This window comes from Furipterus horrens, unplaced genomic scaffold (assembly GCF_987537825.1).
Source record: "Furipterus horrens unplaced genomic scaffold, mFurHor1.1.pri manual_scaffold_7, whole genome shotgun sequence".
NCBI lineage: Eukaryota > Metazoa > Chordata > Mammalia > Chiroptera > Furipteridae > Furipterus > Furipterus horrens.
Window position 1 is genome coordinate 43,186,126 of NW_028327177.1, and position 12,857 is coordinate 43,198,982.

The following is a 12,857-nucleotide window of genomic DNA, read 5'->3' on the forward strand; positions in this document are numbered from 1 at the left end:
GCGGGGAGGGTCATCATTTAACCCACTATAATATCGGAACTGAGGTTTGGTCTCAGTCAGTCTGGTTTGAAAGCCTGTGCTCCAAGCTTCAACCCCAGAGCCTCACTATATAGAAAATTTGGGACTTTTTGTATTTTGTTGTTTACAAAATTAGGATTGTGCTGTATTTATGAGATAATCACTGAATGCTGGCTTCATTTCCAGACAACAGGGTATCAAGCAGAGAAAGCAGCTGGTTAGCCCCTGTTTTTAGGCCTCTTGTATCACTCCAGACAGTCCAGGCTTTGTGGTCTATAAGATGAGCTTATTAGTGATCTTGATCCAGACCTGAAGGAACTGGAGCCAGCAGATAAACATGCCACCAGTGAGTGGGAATTGTTACTCTCATGGATTGGCCAAGTTGCATGAGCTTTGGATGATCCCAGAAAGGAATTCTTTCTCCCAAGTCTCCAAGAGGGCCTCCCGGACTTTCTACAGCTCGGTCAAGGGAAGGAAGAGTGACCGTGAAGTTCTCCTAGAGTCTTAGCATAATTACCTGTATATTGCCAGCCTGAAGTGTTAGACCAATATGTCACTAGGAAAGCATGCATTGTCATTAAGGTCAGCCACAGTCTGAAGAAATGAATTGGCGATAAGTCACTTAATTCTTCTCTATATTGCTGTGGAAATAATGGCCTCTTCCCATATACATCAAGTAATTTATTACATTTTTTATTAATCACTTAAGTTTCCAATTAGGAAGACTGTATCGAAGGCATGCTAAAATATTAACAGTAGAAGAGACTTAATTTTGTTAAGCCACCATGAATCATTCATAGATACTTGTTTTGTTTTCATAAAGTGGGAAGATAATCACATTATAGGAGCTGTGAATTAACCAAATCATTTAGAACCAAATATTTGAGCCCCTTCTTTCATCTCTTTTTCTAGTTTTCCTGAAATCATAATTTGTTTCACAAAATATATCCTTCTTCCTTTGATAAGTCCACCATTCAAGTTTGTCTGGGATTAGAGGACAAAAATGGCATTTTTACCTGTCTATGTTTCCAGAAGATTTGTTTCTTGAAGATTAACATTTTGTCCTCTTTTTTTTTTTTTTTTTTTTTTCTTTTCTTTGAGCAACTTGGTGAATTAAAAACACCAATCAAGTTTTAACCCTTATTCTGGTTAGCATGGTATGTTTATGGCTATTTATAGACTTAGTTACATGTCTACACCTCCACAGGAAATAGCAGTTCCCACATTCAAAATGAATTGTATCCAAACATTTGTCCATTGAACCGATTGGTGAGAAGTTGGAAAGTTGGAATTCATTTTTGCATGGCGATATTAATATGTGAAGGTTCCTGAGCGAGCCCCCAAGCTTTTAACTCATAATCTTTATAAACAGGGCTCTTGAACCAGTGACTATTTATAAGAAATACTGTTTCTATGGGGAAAATGCATCCTGAGTTTTTACCTCAGATTTTAACATTATGCATCTACATAAAAGCAAATTAAGAGCACTGAAGTCACATGACCTGGGTTTAAATCCTGGCTTTCCTTCTTATTAAGTGCAACTTTAGGTAAGTCACATAACCCCATTAAGTCTATTTCCTCATCTGTAAAATGGGGAGAATAAGAGTATGTCTCTGTGTGATTCTTGGTATTAAACTGTATTTATAAAATCCCGTGGAGCATATGCACTCAGTATATGAGTTTTTATTGTTCTCTTGTCTGATTGCCACAGACATGGAACTTTTTTCCCTTATATTCCAAGGAGTGAGACTGAGACCCATTGCTCCTGCAACATTGGAGGTGGTTCCTGTAACCTGGAGGGTGCACTCTGCCAGGAACGAGGGTGGGGGCTTTAGGAAGGTAGGAAGGTGAGCATGGGTGGGGCCAGGACTGGTGAAGGAATGGCACCAATACAGATGGGGACTGTGATCTGATAGGCCAGGGGCTGGGTGTGAAGCTGGGGGAAGAGGGGTGCAGGAGCACAGCTGAAAGCAATCCTCCATTTCTCCTTGCTCTTCCCATTCCCCACCCTGGACCAAGGGGAGGGGGCAGATCCTCCCATCTCCGTGGCCTCAAGAGGCTTTCTCCCTTTCTCTTTGTTCGACCTCCTTTTCTGGCTTTCATAGCACTATTACAAAGCCCTCTGCTTCTGGGTGACCTGGGACCAAGAGGAGGAAGGCAAAAGCTATAGAGAGAGGCAGCAGCGGGGTGGAAAGCAGGGTGACGCTGGACCCCAGGCCCACTTAGAGAGGAGACAAATCCTGGGGCAGCCTGGCTGGAATGGCTCTCCCCGTGACAGGACGTGAGCTATCCTAGGGGCACATATATACACAGAGCCTGTTCAGAGAGTCTTTGTGAAGTCAGCCGTCTTTTATTGAAATTAATATCTTGACATTAAACAAAATAGCAAATACTATATTTGTTTCTCAGAAGAAAGCTTATTAAATATGTCCTATGAAATGTAATATGAAGACTGAAATCCTAACCAGCAGCGTGGTTCAGAGAATTCAGAGAACTTCATTGCTGAACATAGCCTCAGAGGCCATCTTGTCCACCTCTGTCACAGTACAAGTGGGGAAACTGAGGCCCCTCAGTGAAGTACTTTGTCACAGTCACATGGCTGGTTAACAGCAGTCAGAACAAGAACACAGGTGTTCTAGCTTCCAGAAAAATGCTTTGTCCAGATAGATAGATAGATAGGTAGGTAGGTAGATAGAAAGGAAGAGTGTGTGTGTATTTCTCTCTGTACATATGCAGGGGGAGAAAAGAACTGGTGATAATACAGTCCTACATTTCAATTCCACTGTGCACCAGAATTTCCACTGGAATCATACTGAGGAATTTCAATAGCTCAGAAGAGCTGTATTAAGTATCTTTATTGCTAAACTCTTTGACCCTTTTCTGTATTCTGCTCAGCCTGTTTCAATACCACGCAGGCCACTTCAACATAGCATCTACAGGCACTCATATTCCCCAGCACTGTGATCTCGAGCTAAAGGCTTGGGCTATAACAAAGCAACTCTAGTGACCTGCTTCCTTCACAGATCACAGTATGACAGCAGACATCTCTTTCCTGGAAACTTAGAATCATGTCATTTTCCTTCCTGGAAACATTTTTAGCAGGGATCACTGAGATAAGATCTATAAAGTTTTTAAGTGAAAGACTATAAGCACCTAGTATCATTTCTTAGCATTGCTAATATTGATGATAATTCTATGACAAAATTATACTTACTAAGTGTGTGCTGCCACCATTATTCCATTATCATTAATTATAATACTTTGAGAAATTGAGGAGTTATTTTATATTGCTTTGTCTTGTGGCCAAAAATTCTCATATCTGTTTGCAACCCAGGAAGAGGCATTCTTCTCATAATGATAAGAAATTCTAGAAGTAAGCTGGGGTAGCTGTCGAGGGAGGGCGTGCAGCTCCCGCCTCCGATCCTATTTTTCTGAACCCTCCAAGACAGGCTGTGCAAGCACCATCAGGAAGACCCCTTTCAAAGGCTGCCCTGAAAAATCTTTTCTCCAGGAGGCCCTTCCCGTGTTGTCGTACGAGTGTAACTTAATCATTTTGGTGGAACTTGCTCAGAAAGCAAGTGATCTCGAAACTATTCATTTGCATTGCAATGAGAGTCCTTGTTTTTTATTCAGAAGAGATCCAGGGTCCTTTGACATCCTGACTTTCTGTCTCTTTCCCGGCAGCTGGCGTATCTCTCATTAACCCCAGCTCATTTCAGTCTGCACATCACTTGGACAGGGTTTTATCGTCCTTCCTTGTCCCCTCTTAGGTTAATTAGGATTACAGTTTGAGTTATCTAGCTCTGGTAGGTGATTGAAAGACACCGTTTTTTAAGTGTTCAGAAGGAATCTACTTTTAAGAATCTATATTAAGTAATTGAGTATCTTTGCTGTTTTCTGGAAAATGTATGAAAGAAAACGGAAGGGCAAATAGAGGTTTACCAGGACACACTTCCCTGTGAGGTTTATGGCCCTAAAAGAATCCAGCCCTTTGGAAAACCTCCCAGATTTTTTGTTTTAAAAAATTGTTTAAGCAATGGTTTATACTAGTCCATATTTGACTTAAAATATCTGAGAAGCCACAAACCAGTGGTAACTTAAATTTCCCCCTTATGGGTACGGGTATTCCATAAATAAACCAGTATGTTCCAGCCTCAAATTCTTTTCCCATTTTACAAGAAATTTAAGTTAATGAATGAAGTGTTCAAGATTTTTCTCCCATAAAGCATTCCTCAATCTATGACTTTCTTAGACCTATCAGAATCTAGTGAAAAATGGGTTTTTGTGTAACCCAGAATTTTCTATTTTATTATTTTAATTACTTCTAGTATTTTAAGTAGGTTTCAAATTCCCTGCCATCAAAAAAAATAAATACTGAGAATCACTTTGTGTAAATCACAAAGTATATTTCAGAGATTGTCTTAAATGTTTTTAATATCTCACCCCCCTTGAAAGAATTCAGTTTTCTCAAATTAAGGCTAATTCATAAAAATTACCAAAGTAATTTTTGGTAGCATTATACCACTGCACATTATCTCCTCTATCTTTTATCTTTTCCTTATATTTTCAATATTTTCTTTCCTCCTCTGTTTTGTATTTGCTACCATTAATTGAGTAGGTATTATTTGCTAACCTTCACATCAACTATGAAGATGAAGATATAAAGGCTCAGATATGCTATATACCTCATTCTGGGTCACACAGTAGTAAATGGGAGGACCAAGAGGTGTAAATCTTCTTCTCTTCAAAATCCATGACTTTTCATCATACTGTGGCTTCTCTCCCCTTTCTCTGTGCCACACACTACCTTTTGCACTTCCCTTTTTTCTTACATAATTATAGTAAAATACACATAACACAAAATTTATCATCTTAACTATGTTTTAGTTTTGTGACATTAAATACACTCATTTAGGGCTATTGTCACCACCATCCATCAATCTCTTTTCATCTTGCAAAACTGAAACTCTATACCCTCTGAACAAGAGCTTGACATCATTCTGCTTTCCATCTATATGAAATGACTACTCTATGTATGTCACATATGTAGAATCACACATTTCTTCTTTAGTGACTGGTTTATTGCTCTTAGCACAATATCCTCAGTGTTCACCCACACTGTAGCATGTGTCAGACTTCTTAACGTTGGGTAGTATCCACTGTGTATATACGAGTATATCACATTTTGTTTATCCTCTCATCTGTCACTGGACACTTAGGTTGCTTCACCTTTGCTACTGTGAATAATGCTGCCATGAATATGTGTGTACTGGTTTTCTTTTGAGTAAACTTCCCCCTGCCTCATCTTCTGCCTATATTGTAGGCTTCTCAGTGGTAGCCATTAATATTGCTCAGTCCCATTGATAAAACCTAGAAAATGACCATCAAACTATATAAGCCATGGGTCATTTCACTTCTTCTTTGTCACTTTTTTTCTTTTTTTAGCTTTGCCTTTCTTTTTAAGTTTGGTTTTGCATGGTAATGAATAAATAACCTGTCACTTATCTGAGTCCATATTTCTCCTGAGTTCCTATTACAGGTGTGGGCAAAAGGAGGTTTACAGTTGTGTATATGTAAAACATGGTTTATTCTTGTATTATTATTTATTAGTTATGGTATTATCTTCCATATGAACTGTAAACCTATTTTTCCCATCCCAGTATTTTTGTCTTTTGTTTCAGTTAAATAGAACTAAATAGGACTTTTGAACCTTCAGAGGAAGATTCAAAGAGCTGAGCAACACGTGTGTATGTAAGACATTAGGCTAGGTATGTGAGAGAGCACACAAGGTGTGTGAGTGTGTGTTGCCGGCGGGGTTGGGGTCAGCAGGAGTAGAAATTTGGTTCCCAACTCCAAGGAACTTTTAACTTGCAAGTGTTTGTTACTATATTAGTTTAAATTTGTAAATTTTATTGTCAGATTCTTTAATATATCTGTGATTAATTTACCTCCCACCTCCCACTTCCCATTCCCATAGATATTTGACAATGACTGGAGACATTGTGATTTTCATAGTTGGTGAGGGGGTACAATTAGTATCTAGTAGGTGAAGACCAGAGATGCTCCAGGAGCATACGACAGCCTCCCAGAACAAAGAATTATCTGGCCCCACATGCCAATAGTGCCAATGTTGAGAAACCTCACAGTATGTAATATTACTTAATTTAATATTAATTACCTAGTAATATACATGAAAAGACACAAATTATTTTTCTAAGGAAAACTGCCTTATGATAATATAGTAACTTGGAATCAAGCTAACATTTTCCATTCTATGATTTTAATTATTTGCTAATCCAGAATATAAAATTTTAACCTCTTGAGTAGAATTTTAATATCTAAAGAAGAGTTCCTAGTAATATTTTTTTTGTTTTGAAAACATAACTGAGCATGTAATAAATTGGCAATTAATACCTATTTGAAAAAGAAGAGAACATTAACATGGTTAATAAACTTCCAGTGGATTTGAAAGGCATTGTGTAAATGCTCCCTGTATAGTCTTCCCTTCACTGCTTTATTAAGACTAACATTATATTTAGATGTTAGCTCCTGTACAGGTATTTTAGGAAGTAGTACTCTTGGCCCTAAAAGGATGTTTTGATGGAAAATATTTCATGGGTAACCCAGTTGCTTCACAGATAACATTAGAAATACAGTAGTTCCTCTATATCGTGGTTCACTTATTGCGGCCTCACTGTATCGTGGGTTTTTTTTAAATATTATATTTAATTATTTATCGTGGATTTTTCACTATATTGCAGGATTTTGCGGTACTGTATATGTATGTTGTTAAAGTTACGTAGGTATAAGAGTGTAGAATATGTTTAAGAACATAAGTAGTGTTTATAAAAGTGTGGAAAAGGTTCATAAGGGAGTGGGAAAGGTTAATAAGGGACTCAAACGGTTTATAAGTGTGTGAGAAGGGTTTATAAAGCCTTAAAATATATGTAAATACTAAAATAAATGTAAGGTTCCTACTTTGTGGATTTTCACCTATCGAGAGGGGGTCTAGAACATAATACCTGCAATAAGTGAGGGAATACTGTATATACTATCTGCCTTTCCATAAAATGGAACTTTTTTATAAAATGGAACTTTAACAAATGGAATGGCTTGAAAAGAGAATCATTTGGAGGTGCACAGATACCCTGCCAGGTATCATACGGGGCCCAGAAAAGTCTGAGAGTCGGACACTGTGTGTAGGTCTGAACTCATCTCTGAACCACCAGAAGGATTCCATGGCATCATTGACCAGGAAGTTGGTCTGGTGATGGGTTGCTGGGGCATGCATTTGAATGCTTGCCCAACTAAACAAGCCTTGCCTAGGGTTCTAACAAGAATAAGCGTATTCTTATTACCAGTCTCCTACTCTTTGTACACCTTCAGTGCTGAGTGATGAAAATTGATGTTCATGGTAAGAATCCAGATATTCTTTCTTAATCACCAAGAAAAGAATAAATCCTAGCTTGGTGGCTCAGTTATCTGGTCATATTACAAAGGTTATCATGACAGTGCCTTCCTGCACATAGACATGAACTGATCCACAAGCATCAGAATCACAAGAATCCATGTTTTTCTCTTCCAGGACATGGGAAGAAGGCAAGGTGCTCATCTTTGATGACTCTTTTGAGCATGAGGTGTGGCAGGATGCCACTTCTTTCCGGCTGATATTCATCGTGGATGTGTGGCACCCAGAGCTGACACCCCAGCAGAGACGCACCCTTCCTGCAATTTAGCATGTTGTGTGTGCTTGGGATACACTGAAGAGAGGCTGCCTCTTTGGCTCTATCTCCTTGGGTGTGGAGATAGAAGTTCAGGCACCAATGCCCTTAATTTCCTTGATTTGCAGCCTGAAAATTTCTAAACCTCCTCCTAGGGTTAGAAGACACTAAAGGGAATGTTTGCCTTGCTGCAATTTACTTAGAAAATGCCCCGATGTATGTCATCCCATGACATCACCAATCTGGTGCCTGTATTTCAGGTAAAGGAGTAATAGCTTCTACCTTGCCAACCAAAGATATTTTTTTACATTTAGAATGGGCTAAATCAGTGTGCAGTGAGAATACATGTAGAAACTGTGAATGGATTGCTTTAGCTTGTAATTTTTCTATGAAATTATATTTTTCTAGAGTAGTTAGATGATTTTTTTTCATCACATACAACTACTTTTTTGTTGATTTTAATGACAAACTGTGTAAATGCTTTACTTCTAGCTGTTTAATGCTAACTTTCTTGGTGAACTCAGACTTCCCTTTATTAATTATTTTTAGACAAAGACACTCATGAAAGAAGCAATTTTATTTTCCTAATACAAAGGAGAGAAGTGTAATTATGCCAGTGTCTACCCGCTGAGTCTATTTGTCTTTTCATCTTCATGGAGACCCAGTGTTTTCTCTCCTCTCCTCTCCGTGTGAAGGGCAGAGATACCGTCAAAATGGCATTTCTTGCTAAGAGGAAACTTTTATGCTGTAAAGGGACATGGAACCATGTTACATTGAGTTATAAAAATGCCACATGTAAAATTTTTTAATGCCAAGTGTTATGGCCTAACAACAACAAAAAAAAAAAAGTAAAATTTTTCCAAGTAAAAAGCTTCCTCTCAGGATCACCTGGTAGAGAGGTGGCTGCTAGGCCTCTGGGTCCTGGCCTGGTCACTGTCCATGAGACAGGACTGGACAGCAGAGTGTCTTCACCTGTTGTAGATCCATGTGAGTGACAGAGTCCGTGACAGGATTCCCATCACAAGTTTGCAAAAATAATGAAGGATGGCAGAGTGAAAGCCCGAGAGTGCCAGGATATTTTTCCTGAGTGTAGGGTGTAGAGATTGCTCTCCTCTTTGAAAGTTTGGGAGACTTCCAGTTTTATCACTTGAGAAACTTCTGCCATTTAAACATCACTTTGAAATATCCATTATTATCCATAGCTTAGTTTTAATATTACCCACAGCATCAAAATAACTATTGAAAATGATCTTGCCTACTCATTCCAAAGATGACCAAGTCATTAATTTGGTAGATTATTAATGCATTAAACTTTGCTTTTAAAATTAAAGCTAACTAGAAATGTTAGCTATAAGAATGTAATAATATTAATGCACTGAATTTAAGCCAATATGAACAAAAATGCTGGAAAAATGATATAGTTTACCAAATATCATTTATAGGTAGAAAAAAAAAAAACTTGTGATTTCCTTTATATCCAAGGACAAAGGAGGATGCTTTCTTATCTCATTTAAAAAGCAGTACTTTAAAATTGAAATAGACATTTTTGCTTGTCATTAAGCTCATTATCTTCCAGGAGAAGAATTTGCAAAATTTTTTGTATTCCCTTTTGTTTTGTTAGTATTCAAAAACTCACTAAAATAGGTGAAGAAGTATGTGAGGAAAAATATCAAAATTAATTACCGAAGTCCAGAAGAAAAGGCAAACTCTTGAAAAATAAAAAAGTATTTTTGTCCTTCATTATTTATTGAACAGAGGAAGTGACTGACAAAGGACATTACAATCAGTGCTCATGTGATAACATTCATGTCACTTAGAGAATTTGGTTTCTGTATGTATATTGCATACACAAAGAAATTCAAACTATAAGTTCTCATGTTGAACCATCATTTTACAGTTATGTAAAGAAATCATGAAATAGAGTAAAAACTATCTCTTTACTAAGTAATTATAATATGCTATTTAAAATCAGATCACTACAGGATTCTAAATATTGCCAATTGAAAAGCCAGAATTGTTATTACTGTTGCAAAGGGTTTGGTAACAATTGACTCCAACAGAATATTAGGTATTTGGATTTCACAACTACCTTATACAACCAAATAATAAAATGGATTTTTTAATTCACTTTAATTCTTCATCTTTCTTCCCTATGTCATGGTATATAAGAAAAGTGTTTCAGTTACCGCATTTGGTAGATTTCAGTATTAATTTCTTATTTGAAATTTCTACACAAAATGAATTAGTTTTATTAATACTGTGATGCAACTGGTTGAGAATAATTTTAATTCTATTTCAATTTTATTTCAAGGTGAAATACAAAAATTACTTCTGTTAATTATTATCTACCAGTAGAAAAAAATTAAAACACTAGATCCATTGAGAAAAAGATGTAATAAATGGTTAACAATAATAATAATATCCACTGAGGGTGATTTATGGCTAGTTGGATCACCTTTTTCTTTTGAATTTTTTAGCTAACAAATTAACCCTCCCAAATCCTTAAAATGTAAAATCATTATTTTACTGCCCATTATCAACTAAAATATTTTCATTTGACATTGAGCACTAATGGTCATACTAATGAATGGCCACATCATGCAGATGGCTGGGAGAATCAGAGATATCTAAAAACATACAACTGGTTTTGAAAAACATGGCACAAGTAAGGATATCATGTCCTATGATATCTTTAATTTTATCCAATTTCCTTTGAATGGATAGTTGGGGGTTCATTTCTAAAGAGAATAAACGAAGAGATACAATGATCTTTGGCATTTCATCCTGCATTCCTAGTCCTCTCTTATTTTCAGCACTTGCATATTTAGCCATCCTTAAGGGTCTGCCTCCAAGATTGAATACCTACCTGCTCAGCAACAGCCAGGCCCTTTCTCTACACCTTTAACTGGTCACAGAAGTGGGGGGGTGGGGGGAGGTCAAATGCTTTAGTAGCACTTTTCTTGGCTGTAGTGACCCAAGTGAGGCAACTTGAATGGATTTATCAATCACTGACATGTTTCCAATGGGACCCCACCTCCTACACCTGCTAAGATGAAATAATCACATTTCACATTTTGTGCCTTTTTAAAAAATCAGTTCATGATAATCAGCTGGTAACCTGACAAAAGATGTGATGTCAAAATCATTTGTGCAGGATATCAAAATAAGCAAACTCTGAACGCAGCCAAACCTCAGAAAACATGCTCTTAGGCTGAACAACTTGATGCTGGTGATGAGGTCAAAGAAAATAATTCAATAAAAATGGAAATTACTGGAGATACTATTGTCTCAGGGCTTTTGCACTACATTAAACTTGACAACTGTGTCTGCACAGTTTAATTCTGATGTATCTACTTGGAAATGCACTTAATCTTAAATTGCAAAAACTGAAGGTCTCTGTGCGATGCCTTGGAAACAGCCTTGTTCGAATGCAATGTGTGCATCAAATTTAGTTTTTCTCTTTTCAATTCATTTAATACCATAAACGTGGGGGAGAAGAATCTTGTTTACATATCTGCCTTGCTTCATCCTCCATCCAATACCCTTATTGGGAAAAACAAAAACCAAAAAAACATCTCTCAAGTCTTTGTTGAACTTTGGCTGCTCCAGCTAAGGGCTGGTGACAGTCATTACTGCATGGCAGGAGTGGAGAGTCTTGTGTCAAGCTGAACGCACATGTCTGTGTGGGTCAGTTGCGCACGTGCTTCCTGGGTGGCTGATACCACTGATGATTGGCATTATGTGGGAACATGGAGTGACTCAGGGTTCAGTCCAGAGCAAGAAGTGGCTGAGTGTTCTCATTCTCTCCCTTCTCCTCATGTTTTAGAGTCCCAGCTTCTACCACAGACTGTGATCTAATAATATAGGAAGGAAGGAAGGAAAAAGACAGGATTACAAAAATTTCATTATGGCAACAATTTTGGCATTCAGATTTCATGTTCCCCTTTTAATCAAGATGTTCAAAATAACTATAATCCCCCCCTTTTGTAGCTCTGTTTTCCTTGCTTTTGTGTCTTCTGTACCACATTTTTATGGAGAGAGGCATCTTGGAATCTTCTTTGCAGAAGCCTCATCTATTGGTAAAAAGAAAATGTGTTCTAGCTACAACTCTGCCCCAGCATCGAAACATTCTATGGATCTTGAGATGTATAAAGTTAAATGAATTTTGTCTGATTTTTAATGTTTTAAAATACTTTTTAGAGGCTTTGTTTCTCAAAGTCATGGGAAACTGTCATGTATGAAAGGATCATGAGCTTTGAAATCATATGGTAAATACAGACTCTACCCCATACTGGCTGAGGAATTTTTAAAACTGGACCTTAATTCTCTTACCTGTAAAATAGAACTATTACCTACCTCCCATAGTTGTTTATAAGAATTCTACTAATATACATAATGCATTTGAAATGTAATTGTAGTTAAAATTTATGGAGGACACTGTTATCACCACTATGGCAATAAGTATCAATCTTTAGTTTCTGATGTGTCCTTTCATGTTGGAGCATTAACCATTTCTTTCCTGCGTTTATAACACGGATTGAAATTTGAAGTTATTTTCCAGCTTATAGAGAAAGCTGTAAGAGCTATACACAGTAAACGTTCAATAAATGCTCACATACTAAAAAGACAATCAGTCAAAACTGAGAAAATGGTTGAACTAGATTGTTCAAACAAGCAAGGAAAATTTACAAATATGTGCAGTAAATGGTTGATTCAGTAAACATGAGTTGCCCAAGCCCCCCACATTCCAAGGGTCTTAGGATGGTCTCTTGCCTTCTTCCTCTAAGCCCTTGGGGTATCCTGCCTGATAAAGGTGTCTTTGTATGCCTGAGACTTGGGGTCATGCCATACAGTATGCTAACAATACGATTTACACTGAATGCCTGTTTTTGTATGCCTGGGTTTTGGGTCACACTGTATCAGTTTGACCTCTTGTGAGGGGCAGGGGATGAGGAAGAGCTGAAGACTGAGTAGCTAAGGTCAATCACACACACACTGCCTATGGGACTGACCTCCCCCACCCCAATAAAAGCCCTGGGCACCAAGGCATGGGTGAGTTTCCCTGGTTGGTGACACTTTGCACATGTTGTCGCACATTGCAAAGAGAATGAAGCTCTG

General features: G+C 37.6%; 2 protein-coding genes across 8 annotated transcripts in view; one reads left to right on the forward strand and one right to left on the reverse strand.

The window, feature by feature from the left end:
* Positions 1–9,866, forward strand: part of ASPH (aspartate beta-hydroxylase) — a 217,355-nt gene extending 207,489 nt beyond the window's left edge. For all 7 annotated transcript variants that reach the window (XM_090283644.1, XM_090283646.1, XM_090283642.1 and 4 more), the window contains one exon: positions 7,604–9,866. In XM_090283644.1, the coding sequence (XP_090139770.1) occupies positions 7,604–7,754 (151 nt within the window). In that variant the 3' untranslated portion in view covers positions 7,755–9,866. The remainder of the gene's footprint in view (positions 1–7,603) is intronic.
* A 222-nt stretch (positions 9,867–10,088) lies between these two features.
* LOC150004355 (clavesin-1-like) overlaps positions 10,089–12,857 on the reverse strand; it is a 55,087-nt gene continuing 52,318 nt past the window's right edge. Inside the window, exon 4 of the mRNA XM_090284898.1 lies at positions 10,089–11,593. Coding sequence (XP_090141024.1) covers positions 11,506–11,593 — 88 coding nt within the window. The 3' untranslated portion in view covers positions 10,089–11,505. The remainder of the gene's footprint in view (positions 11,594–12,857) is intronic.